The following is a 21,639-nucleotide window of genomic DNA, read 5'->3' as shown; positions in this document are numbered from 1 at the left end:
GTCAGTATCTGTATAAAGTAGCCTTTGGTACAAAAAGTGAACTTCACAGGTTCACACACACACAATTCTGCTCCTTGAGGTCTTTCAGAAGCTACCAGCATGAGTTTGACCAAACTGTGGGAGGAAGTGGAAGATAGGAGGGCCTGGTGTGCTCTGGTCCATGGGGTCACAAAGAGTCGGACACGACTAAACAACAACAGATGTTGTCTTGCAAAATGCTTCAATCCGGCAACTCAAGTCCTGAAAACTCTCCTTGAATTGTCATAGAGAGCTGGAGGGAGGTTCACATGCCACCAACCAGATCTAAGGCAAAGACAGAATTCAGAGCAGGAGAAATTACTGCCATGCATTTTTAAAATAAAAAAAATTGATCAGTCGTTCCTGGATGAAACACATTAAACACAACCACACACACACACACACACAACGGAAGGTAGCCTTCCGTGCTTGACACGCTGACAGTTTCCCTCCCTGTTCTTCTCGTTGTGAAACATTATTATCTGCCAGTAAAAGTTAAATCTCTCAATTGAAATGGGCTCCTTCCCTGCTGGGTAGCAGAAGGCAACTCCTGCCCTTCCTGATTAGCACTATGTAACCCCCCAGGTTTGGTTTAAAAACAAACCCCCAACAACTACTCCCTCCAAAAGGGACAAACTAATAAAGATCTAATCCAATTACGGCTCTGAACAGCATGGGGAGCTTTGTTTGTGTTTGTGTGTGGTTGTAATAGTACCCTTTAAGTATTGCCCCTTATCCCACTCTCTCTTTCCTTTCCTCCTGCCGCTTTCTCCAGGACCGGCTAGAGTAAAAAAGCAGGCTGTTAGGTTGTGTGAGGATTTAAGAACCAGGCAAAACAGTCACTTCACCCTGGTCCAGCCCGTTTAGAGTTTTGAAGGCTCTCTGCCAAATAAGAAAAATGGGGGCCTGTAAGAAACAGAAGTTCTTCTTCTGTTGTTGTTAGCCTCCAGTTCTCTTCAGTAATGCAGAGCAGGGTCCTAGGGAGAGAAATGTTGGCAATCCTACCCGCCATTGCACTCACCTTGGAAGAGCATTTGGAGATGCAGGGAGAGTGTGTTTTGACTCTATGTGATTCTGGATATGTGCTGCCCCCAGAATGTAAACCTTGCATAAGCTGAGAGTTGATTGGATTCCTGAATGCTTAGCTTTGGAGGAGACAGAACAAGAACTCCTTGGTGTTCTTCCTGAACACCTCCAGAGTGACCCTAGGAGCCAATCCTCCATGGCTGACTCACCTCCTTTCGCTCTGATTGGTTCCAGTCAGCACAAAGGGTGAGAACACTTCTCATTGGCTCACTGGAGGTGAACAAAAGAATCTAAGGACATAGTAAGAGCCCAGCTCAATCAGGCCCGTGGTCCATCTTGTGGTCCATCACAGGGGGCAGTCAGATGTGTATGAGAAGCCCACAAGCAAGACCTGGGCACAGCAGCACTCTCCCCACTTGAGGTTCCCAGCAACTGAAATTCAGAGACATACTGCCTCCACCCATGGAGAAACAGCATAGCCATGAATCTAATAGATGGTCAATGGTTACTAGCCAAAATGGCTGCACTCTGCCACCACCGTTGGAGGCAGTAAAATGGGTGTGGCCAGGAGTTTTTGGGGCGGAGAGTAGGTCTTTTGTTAGGGGGCCAGAACCTCAGTTTGCTATGTATTTTTATTGATGGGGGGCAGCTGCCCCTTCCTGCCCCCAATTTGCTATGCCCACGGGCAGTAATGCTTCTGAATAACACTTATTTGAAGCTACAGGAGGGGAGAGTTACTCTTGTGCTCAGATCCTGTTTGCAGGCTTCCCGCAGGCATTTGGTTGACCACTGTGAGAATAGGATGCTGTACTAGATGGGCCATCGGCCTGATCCAGCAGGCTCTAATTATGTTATTAATGGTTGAACTGTGGAACTCACTCCCAAAAGGTATAGTGATGGATGGCTCAGATGGCTTTAAAAGAGGATTAGGAAGACCTAGTGGCGTAGCGTGGCTTGTCAGCACCCGGGGCAAGGCAAGTAATTTGCGCCCCCTAACCCGTGGATTTTAGCAGGGGGCAGAGAGCTGCAAGTGCAAGCGCCCCCCCCAGATGTTGCGCTTGGTGCGGCCGGCCCCCCCTGCACCCCCCACGCTACGCCACTGGGAAGACCATAGCTTGCCATACAAAAGTAAGTATCACATTCATTCCTTTGCCCACTTTTGCTTCTGGCTGGCCCCACCTACCACTGGCATGTGACCTCCAGATGATTGGAGAGAATGCAGCCCTTGGGCTGAAAAAGCTCCACCCCCTATTTCATGTTTTCCCCTATAACCAGGAAAGCTCCTTTTCCAATTGGGACAAGTAAGTGTCTTGTTTCACACTGTGAAGACCCTTCCACCTCCAAGTTCTGTATATTTACTGGCTTATACGAGGGAGACAGATGCTGCCGTCTTAAGAGAGTTTCGGCAGCCCTTCCAACAGATCTTGCTCTTTCCCTTTCCATCTGCAACCAGGTCACCCTATAGCCCGAGGGACCCAACATCTGATGTCCACAGTTGGTATGGAAAACAGCTGCTACTCACCCTGAGTTGTGGAGAGAAAGAGTCTGTTGTTCCAGCTGACAGTCCACGCAAGACAGGTCATGGTTGGGAGCAAGGCCATCCAAGAAGAGACGGATTGGTTGCAAGAGAAGTGGGAAGAATTACTTAATTGGGCTGATGAGGAGGAGGAAGATCAGGATCTCTTGTTCAACCTCTGGGTAGCTTTCAGTAGATCAGCAAGAGTTTCTGTGCCTCTTGATATAATTTTCATTCATTTTGTATTATCTAAAATGCATAGCAAAACAAATAACAGATAACAATTCAGAGAATAGCATATACCCCAATCTATCTGCAAGCATTTCTGACTCCCTGCAATCGATGGACAAATTGGTCAGTTTCACTTCTCTACATTTTTATTTTTCCATTCCATATTTCTATAGCAATTTGAGCTGTTGTTGTTTTTTAAATCCTCAAGAAAATTTGTCAGAATTTAAGTGTGAATGTTTCCTATTAGACACATTTTTGTATGCAATTTTGCCTAAGGTACACATTTTATGCAAACAATTCCCCCCTAATATAATGCATTTGTTATTTTCACTAAAAATGCATTCGTATGCATACGTTACATTAGGATCTGCCTATTTATACCCATGACTTGATTGGAGAACTGCGCTGCAAAATCTGGAGAACTGCCTCTTTTAAAGGGCAGTTGTATTCCCATTTATGAAAACACATTTTTGAAGCTGCAACTTAAGGAGTTTGGTCTTTAAATGCAAAGTGAATTTATCTCCCATCCTTGGAGTAAAGGGCGATAAGTTCCCAAGTCAATCCTCCGATTCTAAAAAACGTCAACTCCACAGGGCTCCACAGAAGGTGGGTGGATTTCTGGCTGCTTTTTCCTCCCACGACCTCGAGGTGGCGAGCTAAGTATGGAAAGCAGAGTCCCTCTCTGGCCCGTTTTCAGAACAAAGGCATATTAGCCCAGCAGCTCGGGCAAATCGGCTTCTCCCTCCAAGAACGCCGAACCCTTTCCAAAACTTGCATCTGTAGGGCAGAAACTCAAACAAAACAAAAGGACATTTAGGGGATGATCTAAGCAAAGTTTACCTAGAATTACTATGCTTATGTATGCATGTACGTACTATGTAACTGTGAAGCCTTTTTTCATCTGCATTGTAGACACAGGAGGTCCTAGCTTCAAATCTCAACAGCTCTGGATAGGGCTGGGAATGCCCGCTGCCTGAAACCCTGGAGAGATCCCGCTGATCTGTGTGGACAGTATTTATTTCTTTATTGTATTTAATAAAATTTATATACCGCTTGATTGTAAAAAAACAAAACAAAACAAAACAACCTCAAAGTGGTTTGCAATAACAATAAAACAGCAAACTTGTGGGGGGGGGGGAACCCTGTTAAAAACACATATTTAAAACACACCTAAAATCAGCGATAAGTGAAAGAACAAATCAAAACATAGGTCAGCATTCTACATATCCTGATTGATTTGCCTAAACAGAAATGTTTATAGCAGGTGCCAAAAGAAAGGAACAGTGAAGGCACCTACCTGGTGTCAACAGGCAGGAAGTTCAAAAGTTTCCACCTATGAATCACCTATGAACATCACAAAGCTCAATATGGAACTAGACTGCTTGGTAGTTTGTGAGGTGGGGTTCAAATACATTCTGGCGAATTCAAGTTGTGTGGGACAACAATTGCTCTTTGTGGCATCGTATAACCTTCCAGCAAATATATCAGAGCAAATACTCAATAGACAATGGCTGTTGTATAACTGCCTCGCAAGCTCTGTGTGTACAAAAATCAGGATGAATGCCCAAGAAACAAGTTGACTTGGTTGCTACCCTAGATGGATCAGTGGTCTGACTCTCTATAAGGCAGATTCCTATTTTCTGTAAGAGGTGTGGAGATTCGAGGTTGAACGGTGGTTACTTGGGTCAAAGAAAAGAACGCTGTGGAAATCCTGGTGCGTTTGCTCCACAAAGGCCCTCATCTCTTGCAAAGGGAAGTTGAAAACAATTTCTCTGGAGCTGACAGAAAACAGAGAGGCATACTTTTAGGAGATGCTATAGCTTCTCTCCATCTCCATCTCTCCTCTCTACTCCCCCCCCCCCCCGTTCCCCCCTTTGCTGTCAGGGAGACAATCTGTTCCTCCTTTGCTGAGGAGGAACTTTACAATATGGTGACGAGATGTCAGGAATCATTAAAGAAAACAAAGAAAGATGGAGCAGGGACGTTCATGAGAAACATCTTTTCAGCATGAGGGGTAGAGGAGTGTTGAGCACCCAGCTGAAGAAGCTTCTTAAAGCTTGGCAGGGAGGCAAGGCCTCTGTTGTTTATTATTCTGATCCACCTTGATCTCCCTCAGATGCCTCCCATTCTTAGCATACACAGGGGATTTGCAGTGGGTAGGATTTGGATGTGGATATGGGGAATCCCACTTTCAGCTTACCACCCACCAGGAGATTGTGAGACTCAGGCTGATGGCACCAGATCAAGAGGAGGATGTGCCCAAATCTAAACCCAGGATATGTGTGCTCCAGAGTCTCTTGTTCTGGAGCAGAAACAAGAACCCCCAAGTGCAGTCGGTCTTATTCCAGGAAAATCCAAGGTGCTGTGTTCCAGATGTTGTTTGACTACAATTCCCACCAGTCCCAGCCAACATGGGATTGGATGATGGGAGTTGTAGTCAAACAACAGCTGAAAGGCACCTTGTTTATATCAAGCTGGGTCAGTTCCAAGCCTTGATACTGCCTGGCAATCACAGTGGCTGATGTTGCAAACCCGCAGTTCCTTCTGTGTCTGCAGACGGCTCTGAGGCAACTGAGCGGGCATGATCCTGGGGAGTTTGTTGGGGTAGGTGCCTCTCAACCTCAGCTTCTTAAAATCCATAGCATGCTCTGATCTACCTTGCAAAAATATGGAAGATGGGCAGGATATATATGGAAACAGTTATAACTACTTGCTCTCCCTATGCAGATCTGAACAAGGAAAGCATGCTGTAAATTTTCCTGAGTGTCGTCCATTGACCCCAATCGTCACTGTTCTGAAGACTGGGTGTAAGCAGTTATGGAAGGCTATGGGGCTCCCCGAGCACCTATCTCAATTTGGACAGTAACTTGCTTTAAGACAGGGGACTGCCCGCCCCCCGTCTCAGTTTAGATTGTAAGTTCCCTTGGGCGAGTGATTAAATAGCAATCTGAATGAGCACAAGACTGTTCATGCTGATGTGTAAAGCTCAATGTACACTAGTGGCATTCTAACAAATAATAAAACAAAATACAGTGTGCCTAACACAGCATGTAGTTTGACCCTTAGACTGTAAGTTCCTAGAAGGCAGAGATCATCCCTTGTCTGAATTTAGCCTGTAAGTTCAATTTCAGTGTAGATTCAACAGGGACAGTTGTGACCACATAGCAAATTGAATAGACATACACTTAAGACTCTTAACAACAACAACAGCAATATAATGACTGTTATTTGTAGTAGTTCCAGTAGTAGCGGAAGATGTATCCCACCCTTCCCCCCAAAGGAGTCCAGGGTGGCAAACAAATAAACAATAAAACAATTTAAACACGTGAAAACATCTAAAAACAATTCCAGATATGCAGATATGCAGATGCTGTTGCGTCAAGGGCAAATGCACACCAGTGGCACTATAGTAAATAAGATAAAAGATAAACAACCACACCAGTAATACTTAATCTCCCTCCTCCTCTTCCTCTGGAGATAATTCTTCCAGCTACAGTCAAACAGATGTACCTGTTTGCAACTGTCAGATGTTGGTAGGGGACCCCTCAATCCTTCATGGCCCCCCTCCTTTTAAAGATTTAAGGCTGACAAGTGTCGCTAACAGAGGATGGCTTCTCACTCCTTGCCTGCAAATGTTGGAATATCCCCCTCTGCCCCCCCTCCCCGTTCCTGCTTCTCCCTCATCATCTGGGCTCTGTCACATCTTCTGCCATCAAGTCACGGCACTCCAAACATGACAACATTGATGCGATGTGTCACAGCCTGTGTTCCATGGCAGCAGCTATCACAAAAAGGCCAAAGTTTGCTCCTGGACATGTTTCTGTTCGTGCCAAGAGGCCCAGGGGTGGAGGGCCATGGAAAAAGAACAAAATTTAAACTTTGCGAGTGGCAGCAATGAAGGCTGAGATACAGTTGTGCGCTCTCTCTCTCTCTCTCTGTGTGTGTGTTAGATTGGGCCTGTGTGTTTTCCCAGCTGTTGACAAATAAAACCCAGTGTGTGTGATTTTCAAGAAACTTGGGGATAGAGCAGAGGTAGGCAACCTAAGGTCCGTGGAGCGGATGCGGCCCAATCGCCTTCTCAATCCGGGCTGCAGATGGTCTGGGAATCAGCGTGTTTTTACATGAGTAGAATGTGTCCTTTTATTTAAAATGCATCTCTGGATTATCTGTGGGGCCTGCCTGGTGTTTTCACATGAGTAGAATGTGTGCTTTTATTTAAAATGCATCTCTCGGTTATTTGTGGGGCACAGGAATTCATTCATTATTTTTTTTCAAAATATAGTCCGGCCCACCACACGGTCTGAGGGACAGTGGACCGGCCCATGGCTGGAAAAGGTTGCTGACCCCTGAGATAGAGTATTTAGCAACATAGTGAATATCTTAACTATCACGACGGTGAATAGTTTGCTCAAACAGCAGATCATGTTGTAAAGCAAAAGGGGGGGGGGACTTCAAAAAGTGGTCCTTCGGGTCCCACTCCCTGACCTTCAGAACTCTCTGCAGGCCACACCCCCTTCTCCCCAGGCCATAATCCTCACAGCCCCTGCCTTGCACCCTCACTCCGTGGAATGCATCCTTGAACTCCAAACAAGCTTCTTGCTTTTCTGTAGGGAGGATGGTGAAGGTTGTGTGTAGAAACGAGGCTGATGTGAAAAGCTAGAATTTACATAACTTGCACTGCCCGCTTTTGTCTCTTTCCCGCCCCCCACATGTGGCCCCAGGAATGTTGCCAAGGAGGTGATGAGCCTTCTCCCCACCTGCACTTTAAAGCAAGGTGTGTATTTTAAAAGAGAATCATAGAATTGGAAGGGACCCCAAGGATCATCTAGTCTAGTTCCAGTCTGGAAGAAAAATGTATACGAATGCAAGAAGAAGCCTTTTGTATCAGAGAAGAGACCTGCATATTCTTATTCCAGCGGCTCCCAAACTCCCCCCACCCACAGACCACATGAAATTTGCTGAGCGTCTTGGTGGCCCACCAAACGATTGTTCCTGCCTTCTGTAGCAGTTGTAATTCCATAGAATTCAAACTGCAGTACCATAAAAGCAATAAAAAGAAGCAATAAGAATACAGTTAAAAATCAGTACAAATGTTTAATTTGATGGATGTGCCATCTTCTGACTCTGACCACAAATCCAAAGGTCTTCTGTGGGCCCCTGGTGGTCCACAGATCGTATTTTGGGAACCCTGGCCTATCCTGTTTTCACAATGGCTGACCAGACACTTTAGGGAAACCCATAAAGGGAACGGGAGCCCCACAGCGTTCCGCTGCTTGAATGCTCCGGTAATCAAACACAGAGTACCACTGATACTGAACGTAATATTGCTATTGTGGCTAATAGCCTTATCCTCTGTGAATTTGTCTCACTCCATTTTAAAGCTGTTCAAGTTTATTTCTATTCCACTTTTCCTTTCCTTTTGGAAAGGAGATGTACTTGGGTCCCCATATTGTTTCAGGAGCTGGTTGATAGATAAACCCATTTCTCCCCCATCTCAGGTTGACATCACGACACAACCAAATGAAAATGCACACACATCCTGCGTCTTCCAGGCTCTTAAGTCCCCCCCCCCAAGTAGATCCATCAACCCTCCCCCCCCCCCCCAGTGCTTCATTTAATCATAATAATGAAAGGTGTGAGCCACTATTAATTTGAAGGCATTCGCATTAGCCCTGCACTCAGCTACCAGGAAGCCATGGCCATTTTCCAAATGAATGTGCCGAGGCCATAAATTGGAAAGTAGAGATCTGACCGACAGCAGCTCTTCATGTCTGTACATCCCCCTCCTTCTGAGAGGCACTTTACACACACTTTCTCTCTGTACGGCAAAAGAGCCTCCTTAATTAAGTGAAAGTGGCAGCAAAAGAGCAGGCCTAAGTGTGGAAAGAGGCAGCTTAAAAACGTATTTGATTCATTATAAATAATAATAACTGGAAGGTGGGAGAAGGGTGGTGTCAGAACAGAAGCAGGGGAGAACAGCTTGCAAAAAATAAAACAGGAACACTGGAAGCTTCCTTGCAGAAGGTCAGGCTGTTTTGTCCACCTAGGCCAGCATTCTTAGCAGCAGTAAAAAAAGAATGAAGAATTCTGGGGCACCTTCGGGAGGAGCAAATGCAGCATGGCAGAGGCTCCCAGCCTGACACCTATAAATCTTTCATTATTGCCCCTTGGAAAGGCCCCCCCAGCTTTCTTTTGAAAAAGGAAGTCCATCTCTAGCCCTCCTAGAAAGAAAGTTATGGAACAAAATGTGCAGGTACCTTCTAAGCGGTTTCTGTGAAATGAGAGTAAGTGCGATGTGGTCTATTTTTCCTGATATTGAGGAATACTGCCTCTTGCTGTTAGACAGCAACACCATCAGTGTATGTGCATCTCCACTTAGGACCAGGAGAATCCACTCTCTGAAACCCTGGAATGATGCTGCTAGTCAGTGCAGACATTATGGAGCTAGATGGAGTCAGGGTTTGATTTGGTATAAGGTATATTCCTTTGTTTCTGTCCCCACAAACAAATCAGCAATAGAAGCACAGAATCATAGAATTGTAGAGTTGGAAGGAACCTTGGAATCTAGCCCAAACCCCTGTAGTGCAGGGATCTCAACTAAAGCATCCATGACAGATAGCCACCCAACCTCTGCTTATGCACCTCCAGTGGAAGATAATCTACCTTCTCCTGAGGAATAATAATAATAATAATAATAATAATAATTTATTTCTACCCCACCCATCTGGTTGGGTTTCCCCAGCCATTCTGGGCGGCTTCCAATAGAAGGTTAAAAATGAGGAAGTCTGTTCTATTGTCAAAGAGCTCTTACCATCAGAAAGGTCTTCCTATTGTTTAGTCAGAATCTACTTTCTTGTTCCTTGAAGCCATTGGTTTGGGTCCTACCCTCCACAAAAGATGGAAGTGACCCATGTCTCTCTGGATCTCCAAGAGGCTCTGCTGATGGGAGCTGGAGTCCAGTAACATCTGGAGGGTCATAAGTTCCCCACCTCTTATATAGAGAAGTGATGATGAATCCTCATATGCAGACTGAGTATACCTTTAAGGGTTGAAGGAGGGGATGAGGTGAGTGTAAGTAATCTTCAGGAATTCCTACTGGACTTTAGAGAAGCAGAATTATGGAGTTGATCCTTAATGTCCTTCTTTTTATACATTCTATCCAAAGTCAACCTGTGGCCATCTGGAACACAGCTCCCTCATAGTGAGTCAGACCACTATCCATCTAGTTAAGTAATGCCAACACTGGCTGGCAGCAAATCTCTAGGATTTCAGTCATGGTGTCTCTCTCAGCCCTACTTGGAAATGCTGTTTGGGACTGAGCCTGGGACTTGCATGCAAAGCAGATGCTCTACTGCTCTTAAGAGCCAGCTCCTAGAGGCCGAGGTCCTTTTGGTTCAACCAATAAACTATTTGAGGGGGCTGCCTCCCCAAAGTTGATGGGCATTGCCATTTAAATCATGTTTGTGAGCTGTGTCATGTGATCAATTATGTAGGAGGGGCTTACCTGCCCCCCCCCCAGTATTGTATCCAAGTTGACACCCCTCCTACCATACCATTGAATTATTGTTTTTCATCTAAAAACAAAATAAGACTCAGTTCCCCATGATTCTGAACAGGAGATGTTGAGGATTGAACCTGAGACCTTCGGCATGCAAAGCAGATGTTCTACTGCTGAATTCCTTAATCTAAAAATAACAAGGCTCCAATCCTCATGATTCTGATTAGGAGATGCTGGGAACTGAATTGGGGGTCTTCTTCATGCAAAGCAGATGCTCTGCCACTGAGTTACGGCCCTTCCCCAACACCCCATCACCTTTAGCAACTAACCAGTGATGGTTAAGTTCTCCCCACCATGCCAGTAGCAGCATGTTCCTGCGGTCCCCACATGGCAGTGGGCGCACCCTCGCTCAGTTGCAGCTGCTGGTCCGTTTATAAATCACTGCATCACTCTGCCTGCATTTTAGCATTTAACGTGCCTTCGTCTGTGATCCTTAAAAGCTGAAATTAATGACAACCTTGCCGCCGCTCATTAATAATTGCTTCATTACTGTATACGACTGCAGCCTCTTGACAATAACGGAGTTTGCTCGGGTATTTCTAATTATCTGGCATTTCAGCTTCCTAATGGAGCCCCCCCCCCCAATTCCTCTCTGTGGAAGCAGCACAGGTTTGGGCCGAACGACACGGCACAGAAAGGACCCCAAACATCCTGTAGGCCTGGCATTTATTAATCATTCCAGGACAGAGGGGGGGGGGGACAGGCCATGAACTGCAGGGGACCAGTGGACCTCCAACTGTGTAGTCTTCTACACATCAACTTAGAAGTAGGGAAGGGAGATGAATTCAATTCACATTTGAAGGGTCACCCACCTCATTCACATTCTCTGAAGCAATGTTGCCGAACTGAAACACAGAAATCCTTTTGCGCTTCTCTGAATTTTGCAATGTAGTTCTGCAGCCAAGTAATGTGTACAAAACTACATACACTAGAGTGAAGCCTATGCACTGAGATGCACTGAAATCTGTGGAGGGGATGTAGCTCAGAAGTAGAGCACCTGCTTTGCATGCAGAAGGTCCCAAGTTCAATCCCCAGCATCACCAGGGCCTGGAGAGCTGCTGCCAGTCAGAATAGACAATACTGAGCTAGCTGCACCAATGGTCTGGTTTGGGTATAGGTCAGTATAGAAATAATAATAATAATAATAATAATAATAATGATGATGATGATGATGTAGTGTCCAGTGTTCACTAAAAGCCTGATGAATTTTCATGAGGACTTTTTTTTTTAAAATGCCACAAACCAATGTAGAAATGTGGAGAGCTGTACAGGTAGTGGCTGTTTAAGGCATGACTATTTGTTGCACAACTGTACACACATGTATCACACTGACCCTGGAACTGGCTGGAAAAGGGGGGGGGGGAACAAGGCCTACACATTCTCCACCAATGCATGGGGGGGATGGACAGGAATGCAACCCCTGTGCAAAACAGCTGTTGCCTGTATTTATGATTGGAAAAAGCACCTGAACCGTCTTCAAAGGCAGCCCCATATTTAAAGCAAGGCAATAATCCAGCCAGGTGGTAACCAGAGCACTGGATCACCATGCCCAGGTTAATTCAAGAATTCCAGACTTTTTTTTGTGGGAAATTGTATTTAATTTGGGCCCACCAACTCCTAAAAAGTCCACAGCTTTTTACACTATGCAGCCAAGCACTACACTTGCCCTCTGTTCAGAACACCAGCATGAATGATACACTGACTGTGAGCTGAAAAGCTTGTGTGACTCCAGGCCTCATTTTCCTGGGATTCCCCATCCCCAACTCCCGGAAGGAGTTTTCAGACATTACAATGCTGACACCTCAATGGACAAACGTCTGCAAAGGGCATTTGCTGAGAATCCGCTGAGCATTGCAATCAAATTTGCTGAATCTCTCTAGGAAGTGGGAACGACTGAGAGGTGGGGAGAAAGGAAGAAAAAAGCAAAAACTGCCTGCAAAAGGATGGTTGGCTTCTCATCCTGTTTGGTGTGACCACCTCAGCTATTGTGACGCAGAGCACACCTCACCTACTCAAAAGGATTGGCAGGTGCTTTTGCAAGGTAGCAGGGAAGTCTTTTGCTGTGCTACGTTGAAATTCCAGCTGCCCTCCTGTCTCAGGGTGGGGTGTGTGGAGAGAGATGAGGTGTGTGTGTGTGTGTGTGTGTGTGTGTGTGTGTGTGTGTAGCTGGAATTACAACCTACTCAGGTAATTAGCAAAATTCGGAGCAGACAGATTTCCGCTTGCACCGCTGGAACTTGTCACAGGGGACCTGCTAATTAAGCTGGCTTTGGAACTGGTTGCAACCGCTGCCACAGCAGAACAGAAAAGCCATATGCAGCTCCTTGGGGGTGGAGGCCTTGCTACCTTGTCTTGTCTGAAAGGTGCCATTCTGGTGGTCACAGACCCCAAGTGAACTGCTACCTCTCGTTACCAGAACAGCAGCCATGGGCTGCCCCCTCCCCCCCGATGCTTGCAACAGAAAGGTGCTTTCTGTGTCCAGAAGTCCACCTGTGTTTATTGTTCCCTGTCAATCACCCCCTGGGGAAAGGTGTCCATAGCACTGTATTCTTTTTCCTATGTTCACTGTGTGTACAAGGGCCGCTGCCCAGACCTGCATTAAAACAGATCCTCAGATTAGAAAATAAGAGCTAATTCCCCCTTAGGGATGGGGGGAGGCATCTGATTCAGCTGGCGTTTAAAGACAGAACTACCTAATTCATACATTCTGAAACAATTTGCAAACTGAAGCACAGTTCTCCAGCCAAGTAATGTGTACGGAAATGCACATACTTGGGCAAAGTGTGCAGATAAATGCATGTGTTAGTGAAAATAATACACAACACTACATTGTATTAGGGAGAAATTGTTTTGCAAGAATATATATCTTAGCCAGGATTACATTCAAAAATCTGTAAATGAGGATAAATTTGCACTGAGACGCATATTCATGAGGAATATGAATGAGACTGATGTGGAAATGTGCAGGAGTTAAAGATTGGAAAAACAAGAAACTGCCTGTCCCTAATTCTCCAAGATTCGGAGATTCTCAGCAGGGAATACTCTTCTCTCAGACGTTCACAATCTGAATATAATCTTTAAGAAGTGAGTAGCTCAAATGCTGTTTGGGACTGCAACCCCCAACATCTGTGGCCACTGGTCATGCTGGATGCGGCTGATGAGAGTTTGAATCCAATAACATATTGAGGGCACCATGTTGGCGATTCCTGCTTTAAGTGGCTGCTCATTTCTTTTTCTGCTGTCCTCAGCTTCCCCCTTCTGTGTCCACCCTCTTGGGAAAAGCAATGGTGTCTAATAGCTGACAATGTCCATTGTGGCTCAGGCCATGCTGAAGTAGCATCCGCAAGGCAAGCCAGGCTTGAACCCTTCAGTCTGCCTCAGGGACAAACCCTCTTTTGTAGGAGGTGTTAGGTGTGGTGCACCAGGAAAGGCTTTGCTCTCCACAACAAAAAATCCTGAAATGATTCACATGAAGCATAAAATACAGGAAGAAAAATACCCAAATGCATTAAAAACACAGCCAGAATATAATATCCAATTGTTTGTGCTGCCCAAAAAGTCTGATGCTCTAATGATGACAATGTTGGAGCCAGCTGGGCCTTACTGAGGAGAGGAGAGGTGCTGCAGAATAGTCCTCTCATTGCCAGACTAAGGACCACCCTCAGAGGTGAGCAGGGGGCTGGACTAGATGACCTTTGGGGTCCATTCCAAACTCTACAGTTCTATGATTTTAGAAAACTATGTATGGAAGAACCAGATTGAAATACCCCTGAACAAATGGGAAAATAATACCTGGGATATAGCAATGTCTGAGCATCTCACCAGACACAGGAGAGCAATTAAAGGCATAGCGAATAGAGACACCTTCCAAGGAACAGGGACCCCTTTCTTTAACTATGTTAATGACCAAAATCAAGTCCTTATTATACCTGCTCCATTTTCTCAGTGGAGAGGTTACGTTAAGTAATAGGTTTGAACACTGAATGTGTGAATTAATGTCTAAAGTCAATGGACAGAACAAACACTATTAGATGTACTGCTGGATGTTCCATGGTTATTGTTATTGTATTTGCTTAAAAAGCAATAAAAAATTGTTTTAAAAACCCACTATGTATGGCATAGAGAAAACAGATAGAGAGACCTTTCTTCCCACCCTCTGCCATGATACTGTTGGGGAAATCTTCTTCTTCTTTGGCGATCACTCAGAGCTGAGTAAGATGGTTTTCCAAAAACATGGTTTTAACAATGAGCCCGTAAGTGACTGTGGAGGCCAATTCTGGATCCACACGTCCTTCCACAGTGGGGACATGGGTTACTGGGTGGGAGTTGATCACGGTCCGGATTTGCCAAGCGTGCCTTCCTCTTAGCATGTTTCTCCTTTGCGTCTTGAGTTTGAGTGTCTTCAAAGCCCATGACACCTTTGGTAAAGGCTGGTCTCCAACTGGAGTGCTCGCAGGCCAGTGTTTCCCAGTTGTTGGTGTTTATATGACTTTTTTTAGATTTGCCTTGAGACTGTCTTTAAACTCTTTTGTTGACCACCAGCATTACGCTTTCCATTTTTAAGTTTGGAATAGAGTAGTTGCTTTAGGGTTCCAGCTGCCTGGAACAGCCCACTGAAGGCAGACACCAATTGTCAGCAAAACAGGACATTTATTTAGGCATTGCAAGATTGGAGTGACACAGCCTAAACCAGCAAGTAGTTGGGGGGGGGGCAGCACACTAAATATGAAAAAGAGCATAAGCATTCCTATGCAAAGGGAAGCAAAGGGCAGTTGTGTCCATATTTGGCAATATTTCCTTCTACTAGCTTCCATTGGGGTAAGGCATACCAACTTCTTATATTTCCCTCTTTCCTTTGTCCTTAACAGTTATAGCAGCTGGTCCTGCTCACATGTCCTTCTGTCCTTATCTCAAGGTTCCTCTTGCAAACACAACCTTCACATTTCAACCTTCACTTCCTCAGCCCTTCTCATAGACATTTCAATTTTATTTAATTTGTTAATTCCTTTATAATTTTATTCTTCTTCCACAGTGTCAAAAAAACTATCTATGGATTCAGGACAAGTAAAAGGAAAGGTTTGTTCATATATGCATGAACTACTATATATTTTGGAAAGCTTTGTTCACTATGCATTCGGATGCCTCTTAAGATATCATAACCCAGTTCAGCATGATGGTTCCTGAAATCTAAGAGTAGTCTTTCATCTATGTTTGGCTACAGTCAGAGGGCTTTTTGAATCAAGATGGCAGACTGAACCTTTGAAAGCTGTAGTGATTTTAACCACTGACTAAAAAACAGCACTGAGGTTTTTTTCTTACTTAGAATTCCCAACCCATACTAGATATGAGGCTCCTACTCCATTTATACTTCTGCCACCCCAATATGTGGTCACAAATTTAAATAGCTTAAAGGGGGAATTAGATTAATCTAGGGTTGCCATAGGTCCTGATTTTCCCAGACATTTCCACGATTTCTGCCCAGACATTGCAGCTGACTGCAATATTCTGGATATGTTCAGGAAAGTCTGGTTTGCTGAGCTGATGGGTTATGAAACATGATAGCTAAAGAGAACGTCCATGTGCAAAGGCAGCCTAACTCCGAGTTCTATATGCTGAGGATGAACAATTGAAGAAAGGCTGCTCTGCTCGTGTCCTGCTTGTCAGCTTCCCAGAAGTATCTGGTTGGCCACCATGGAAAACAGAATGTTAGACTGAGTCTCTCTTGGATCTGATCAAGTGCAGCTCTTTTTAAGACCTTATGAAAAAGGAGTTAGGCATGCCCATGGAGTGAACTTACCAACAGCTGTTAGCTATGACAGTTAATGGAGTTTCTAGGTTCAGGTCAGGACCCAGGATATCTCAGAATGCCAGTTGCTGAGGAATAACAGTAGGAAAGAGCTACTGCCTTCTCAGCCTTACCTGTGAGCTTTCTATAGTCATTTGGAGAAGGAGGTGCTGAACTTGATAGGGCTTTTGTCCTGATCCTAAAGGACTCTAACTTTGGTTAGACATACATCTATTCTGGCAGAAAGGCAAGAGACCAGTGCAATTCAGTATTGGCAGCTAAATAAAGCAACAATGGGCAAGCCAGGGGTGGAATAATCCTTAATTCCTTGCCAAGCTGCTAGGAGAAATGCTGGCAGTAGCCAGAGGTGGAATCAGCCACACCTTCCCCAGATGTGATCACTCATGCTGGTTGTTCCTAAACACCTTTCTGGAGGAGACATTAACTTTGTTGGGGTGATGCTCTTGGGCCCCTCTCCCCACGGCACACCTGAGAGAGGCCCTCCTCATTTGCTGTTAAAAAAATCTATTGTGACTTGTCAGAAAAAGTGAATAAACGAGGGCATTATTTTTTCATTCTGGAGCTGAGCGTCTGTTTGCCTAATCAAGAGAGAGAGCCAGGAGAGTCAACCACGGTTGACGCACACATTTTATTTAACTTTTCCTCTGTCAAAAGGAGTTTAAATGTGTAATGAACAGGCCACGGCGATTTGAAATATAATCCCATTACTCTGATGAGATTACCAAGGCTGGGAGAGTTCACAAATCATGCTTAGGGCTTTTTATAGCCAACATCACCCTGTTGAGATTTTTACATTTAAAGCAAGAGGTGTGCAGCAAGAATAAAACGTGACAAGGAGACCTGTTTTAACCATTCATTCGCCCGATTTGCAGGCAACTGACTCTCTGCCCATCTCCAAAGGAGGAGCCAGTCTGGGAAGATCAGTCTCTGAGCTAATTCTGAAGGGTGGCCTATATATGCATCAGACTGAGGTGGTAGAGCCCTGAGGTAGCTGAAGGGATTATACCACTTTGTCCTTCCAGCTGGGGCTTTACTTGATTTTTGTCCAGACACTGCTCACATCTTCAGATCTGTCTGCGGTTATATGGTCTAGGAAGTTGAAAAAGAAAGCAATCATTCTGTTCCTCTTTTAATGCTAGATCGAAATCTAGCTGTCACCTTTCAACTCTTGACATTGTAGTGCATTTGGGTGAGAGGTAAAGTCTCCTAACTGAAATCTTTATCTTCCCCTGGCACGTGATACCATGTGGGTGTGCCATACATTTTTGGATGCTGCCTCAGTCCACAGCGACCATTGGCAAGTCCCAGTGTTCCTTGCCCCCAATCCATTGTTGAACTGAACGTGCTCCAGTGGAGATTCCCAGAATCTTCTGCAGTGAGCCAAGGAGGAGGGGCAAAGGTTCCACAGCAGAGGCATTAAGGATTCTTAGCAAACAAAGCCGATGTGTATGTGTGTATGGGGGTGCAGAAGGGATCTCTAATGGCAGGAAGTTTTGAGCGCCACTGCTTTATAGCCTCCCTCCAGAGAGTCCCTCCTCCTCCTCTTTTGGTGCATCGTAAAAACCTTTTGCCTGGCTCCCAGTTGCGGCAGAGGCCATGAAGAAGGCCATTTGGCACTCGAGCTGATGATTTAAGCAGCATTAATTTCAGCCGAAGCTCTCTCCTGAAATGTAGCAACAACTCTGGGAGGCAGATTCCTCTGGAAATTCATGGTTCCATTACAGACATGTCTCTGTGAATAACTGCCCCCATTAATCTTGGCTGGGCTGCACCCAAGCATTGCCTTAATGAGGTTCCTTCCTTCTGGTTTCTCCCAGAGGGTGGGCTCGAGAGCCTGGGCATCTCACTCCTTGGGGAGAAAGTGCTCTGAACTCTCTCCAGGCCTCCCAAGAAGGTGCATGGCGGCGAAAGGAGTTCCCGCCACACAATATACCATGAAGTGGGTGACCCAAAGGCCAAATCCAGTTCACAACCAAGAAACAGCCTAGCCTTGCAATTTGGTGCCTCTGGAAAGGAAAAAAATGGCTTCCCAGTGATTAGATGGGTTCCCACTGCAGTGGAGCTACAACCTCTATAGGACTGTCCTGGGTTCTGCCACGACAGCTCAATTGGTTGTCTACCAGCCTTTAAAGCAGCAGGTTAGCTAAGGGTAGTCAAAAATCCCATGAGAAGTCACCACAGTGCCACCTTATTCACCATGAAGCAGAACTTTGGTGCCTGCACATGCAGCTTGGAATTCTCCCTCAAAACCTGAACTGCCAAACTGCTGAGCATACCACAAATAAATGGGAAAATCTCAGAAGCCAGAAGGGGCATGAGTTGGATTTCTAGCAATCGGGAAATGGGATTGCAGTGTCATACTTACCATTCCTGGCAGAGCTGGTTAGGTGTGAGTTGGGAGATCCACAAGTGAAATCATACCTTATTACTTGGCTTGAGCCATGGACTTAGTAGGTCACAAATAGCCTCTGAGCCTCAGCTCCTTCGTTGTAATGTTTTCATGTTAATAAACCAGAACTAGCCTACAGGGCTGTTGCATGAAGGATCAGTGAAAACCTGTAGGAGGACAGGTGTGGAATGAGGTGGTAGAATGGGCCAAACCACTTGAGATTGTAGGCGGAGAGATTTCTCTTTTTAATACTTTCCCCCACCCCACAAAACTCCCTGCAAAATGGCATTTTGGCACCTGAAACAAACAGGTTCTACCACCACCTTTTGCTGAGCTAGCTTTCTATCTGCAGGGAGATATAGATATATATACACATAGCTGAGCATTGAAAATGACCTTTCTGGGCATTTTGAGTGGTTGTCTACTTCAGCACTCTCATCAGGTCATTCTGTTGCAGGTGAGATCCAGAAAGGACAACAGGCTTCCCCTCTGAGACAGTCTATCCACCTGATAGATGCAGGGGTGCAGTGGAAGTGATCTGAAGTGCTATAAAAAAGCTCAATACTCTCCCTATCTCTTCAAGGACAAAGCGTTTAATCCAGTGCATAGTTTAACTATGGAACTCACTCCCACAGGAGGCAGTGATGGCCAACAACCTAGATGGCCTTTTTAAAAAAGTTACACAAATTAACAGATAGAGGAGTGGGCTTGTAATGCCTATTAGCTGTGATGGCTGTGTTCTGCCTCTACGTCCCAAGGCAGCAATGCATCTGAAAAGAAGCTGCTGTAAACCACAAAAGAGGAGACAGGAGTGGTCTAATCCTGCCTGCTGCCTCCCCACTGGAACATCTGGTTGGGCACTGTGAGAATGTGATGCTGGACTAGATGGGCCACTCTTCTAGTCCAGCAAACTCTTCTTATGTTCTTACATTCTTCTCTGAATCTGGCCCATCAGAGATATGTGCTTTGTCCTACACCCCTCCCTCCCTGCTGACCACATCCCTGGCCCTGCTCTAAGAACGAATTGACCGACCTATTTTGGCTCTCTCCGTTTTTCCAATCTTAAATCCAGTTAGTTCTCCACATTTCTGCAAGCGATTCGCAATTTTGTTACTAAAATCTGGACGGACATTCGTCCACATTTTAGTGCAAATTTCTGCCAATAATTTCTGTATTCTTTGTCTAATATACACATTTTTTGGAAGCAGTTTCACTTAATGCAATACATTTCTGTATGCTATTTTCCCCTATTTTTAACGCACACCTTCCTCTCATACATGCATTTCTGTACACACTGATTGGTTGGAGAGCTGCCTCCGATTTTCAAAGGATAGTAGTGTTTTAGGTTCATGTATTGGTTTGAGAAATGCCAATTAGGCAGGTTTTTACAAAATAAATAAAAATGCATGCAACAACTGAATTTCTCCTCTGTTGTCACGAAAAGTCCAGAGCAATGGATGATTTGGGATATGTATGTGTGTATGTTTCAGAGTAAAGAAAAACACTACATGGTTCACAGCAGAAGACAATGAATTTGGGATAACAAGACCAGCCGACTTTTCCATCTTTGACCACACCACTGAAAGAATCAATCACTGAAATTAAGACATTGAAAAAGAGTACAATTTGTTTATTAGTAACAAAAATGGATACATTTGTCCTGTTTGTTGGTTTTTAGGAAATTTGATCATGTCAGCAGCGATACGTTTGTCTTTGTGGGTTTGTCTGTGAGCTGTGCGCTCCTGTGTGTGTGTGTAGGCTACAAACAAGGGCCATTCGGTTTTCACCTCTGGACTTTATTTTTTTGCGATCCTATGGCACTTTCCTTGCAACTGTACCTTGGAGATTTCTACAAAAACAGACAGACAAACAAACAAACAGACAAACAAACAGACAAACAAACAAACAAACAGGAAGTCAAGCCTATAGAGGCCTCTATTGGCCCCAGCGGGAGACATTGAAAGCCCAACTATGTCCTCTTTGGGGCTGATATGGCTCTTTTTTCTTTTCCTATGAAAGGGCAAAGCCCATTGCCAAAAGCGGCTGTGTAAAATATGTCATGTCGACCTGTAAAATAATACCTGTAAAATAATTCCTATGCTGGCTGGCCACTAGCCACCAGAATTCATGAGTCCCTCTTGTCCCAGAGGGAGCGTTTCCTACTTATTCCCAAGCAGGGCAGCTGGACTCCAGACAAGTCTAGACTTCACTGCTGCCCTGATTTCTTTTCCTTTTGGAAGCTGAAGCTGGTCCTTCGACTCAGTTTTCTTTGCTTTTGAGCCAAGTAATCTGCTCGTGTTGTACTGGCACGGGATTCCAGGATATAGTTCACCTATTGGGGGAAAAACACAGAGGAAGAGCTGTTTCACTTTTAAGGCAGCAGCATGAGAAAGCCCTGCTCCTAAGCAGGCTTACTTGGAAAACAAGCCCCACTGATTTCAAACAGGGCTTCATTCACAGTAGGCAGGATTATCCTAGAAGGGATTTTTTAAAAATATATTTAATCTCGGCCTCCCATGGTTTTTTGCAAGCTTGTGGCTTGCTATAAGAAAATGCCAACCCTGACTGAGAGCTACTGTTTCAAGTAGCAGAGTCTTAACACACATTTCAGCTCTTAAAAAACATCACCCACTTACCCCTGGGAAGGTATCCACCCATCCATCCAAGAATTGGCTTTTGACATTTGCTCATCCCACAAAAAACCAGAAGCCGAGTATTGGCTGGGGCTAGTAAGAGTTGTGGTCAAAATCACCTGGAGGGCAGCAGGGTGTTGAAGGCTGTTCAGCGGACTTCTCCCACCACCCCATCTCAATCCAAAACCAGCAGCCCAGCTGATTATAGCATTCTGTCCCCTACAAGGCCCTCTTAGAGAGACAATTCTTGTTTACAGGCTTCCTTCCCTAATGTTAACATCCTTAGGGGGAAGTGCACAGAGCTCAGTGGTAGAGCGTTTGCTTTGCATGCGGAAGTCCCAGGTTCAATTCCTGGAATCCACAGGTAGAGAGTGCCCAAAATGCAAGAGATCCCCTGCCAGTCAGTGTAGACAATAGTGAGATGGATGGACCAATGGCCTGACTTGGTATAAGGCAGCTACC

General features: G+C 45.1%; 1 protein-coding gene and 2 long non-coding RNA genes across 18 annotated transcripts in view; 1 reads left to right on the top strand and 2 right to left on the bottom strand.

The window, feature by feature from the left end:
- Nucleotides 1-201: 201 nt before the first annotated feature.
- LOC310669175 lies at nucleotides 202-1,206 on the bottom strand. The gene is made up of 2 exons (XR_014507061.1): nucleotides 1,040-1,206; nucleotides 202-303 (listed from the first exon to the last, which is right to left on the bottom strand). It is a non-coding gene; the product is annotated as an uncharacterized lncRNA (long non-coding RNA).
- Nucleotides 1,207-9,685: 8,479 nt separating this feature from the next.
- On the top strand, nucleotides 9,686-20,456 carry LOC310669796. Its single transcript, XR_014507398.1, has 2 exons — nucleotides 9,686-9,856; nucleotides 20,035-20,456. It is a non-coding gene; the product is annotated as an uncharacterized lncRNA (long non-coding RNA).
- MAPKAP1 (MAPK associated protein 1) overlaps nucleotides 20,160-21,639 on the bottom strand; it is a 176,123-nt gene continuing 174,643 nt past the window's right edge. For 15 of the 16 annotated variants that reach the window (XR_014507212.1, XR_014507213.1, XR_014507214.1 and 12 more), the window contains one exon: nucleotides 20,160-20,876. Coding sequence is in view for 9 of the 16 variants with exons in the window: in XM_083423753.1 (XP_083279879.1) it covers nucleotides 20,751-20,876 (126 nt within the window). In the remaining 7 variants the exon portion in view is untranslated. The remainder of the gene's footprint in view (nucleotides 20,877-21,639) is intronic. The other variant, XR_014507218.1, reaches the window with a different exon arrangement.

This window comes from Podarcis tiliguerta, assembly GCF_965153285.1.
Source record: "Podarcis tiliguerta genome assembly, chromosome: Z".
Classification (NCBI taxonomy): domain Eukaryota; kingdom Metazoa; phylum Chordata; class Lepidosauria; order Squamata; family Lacertidae; genus Podarcis; species Podarcis tiliguerta.
This window is presented reverse-complemented; position numbering and strand designations above follow the sequence as displayed.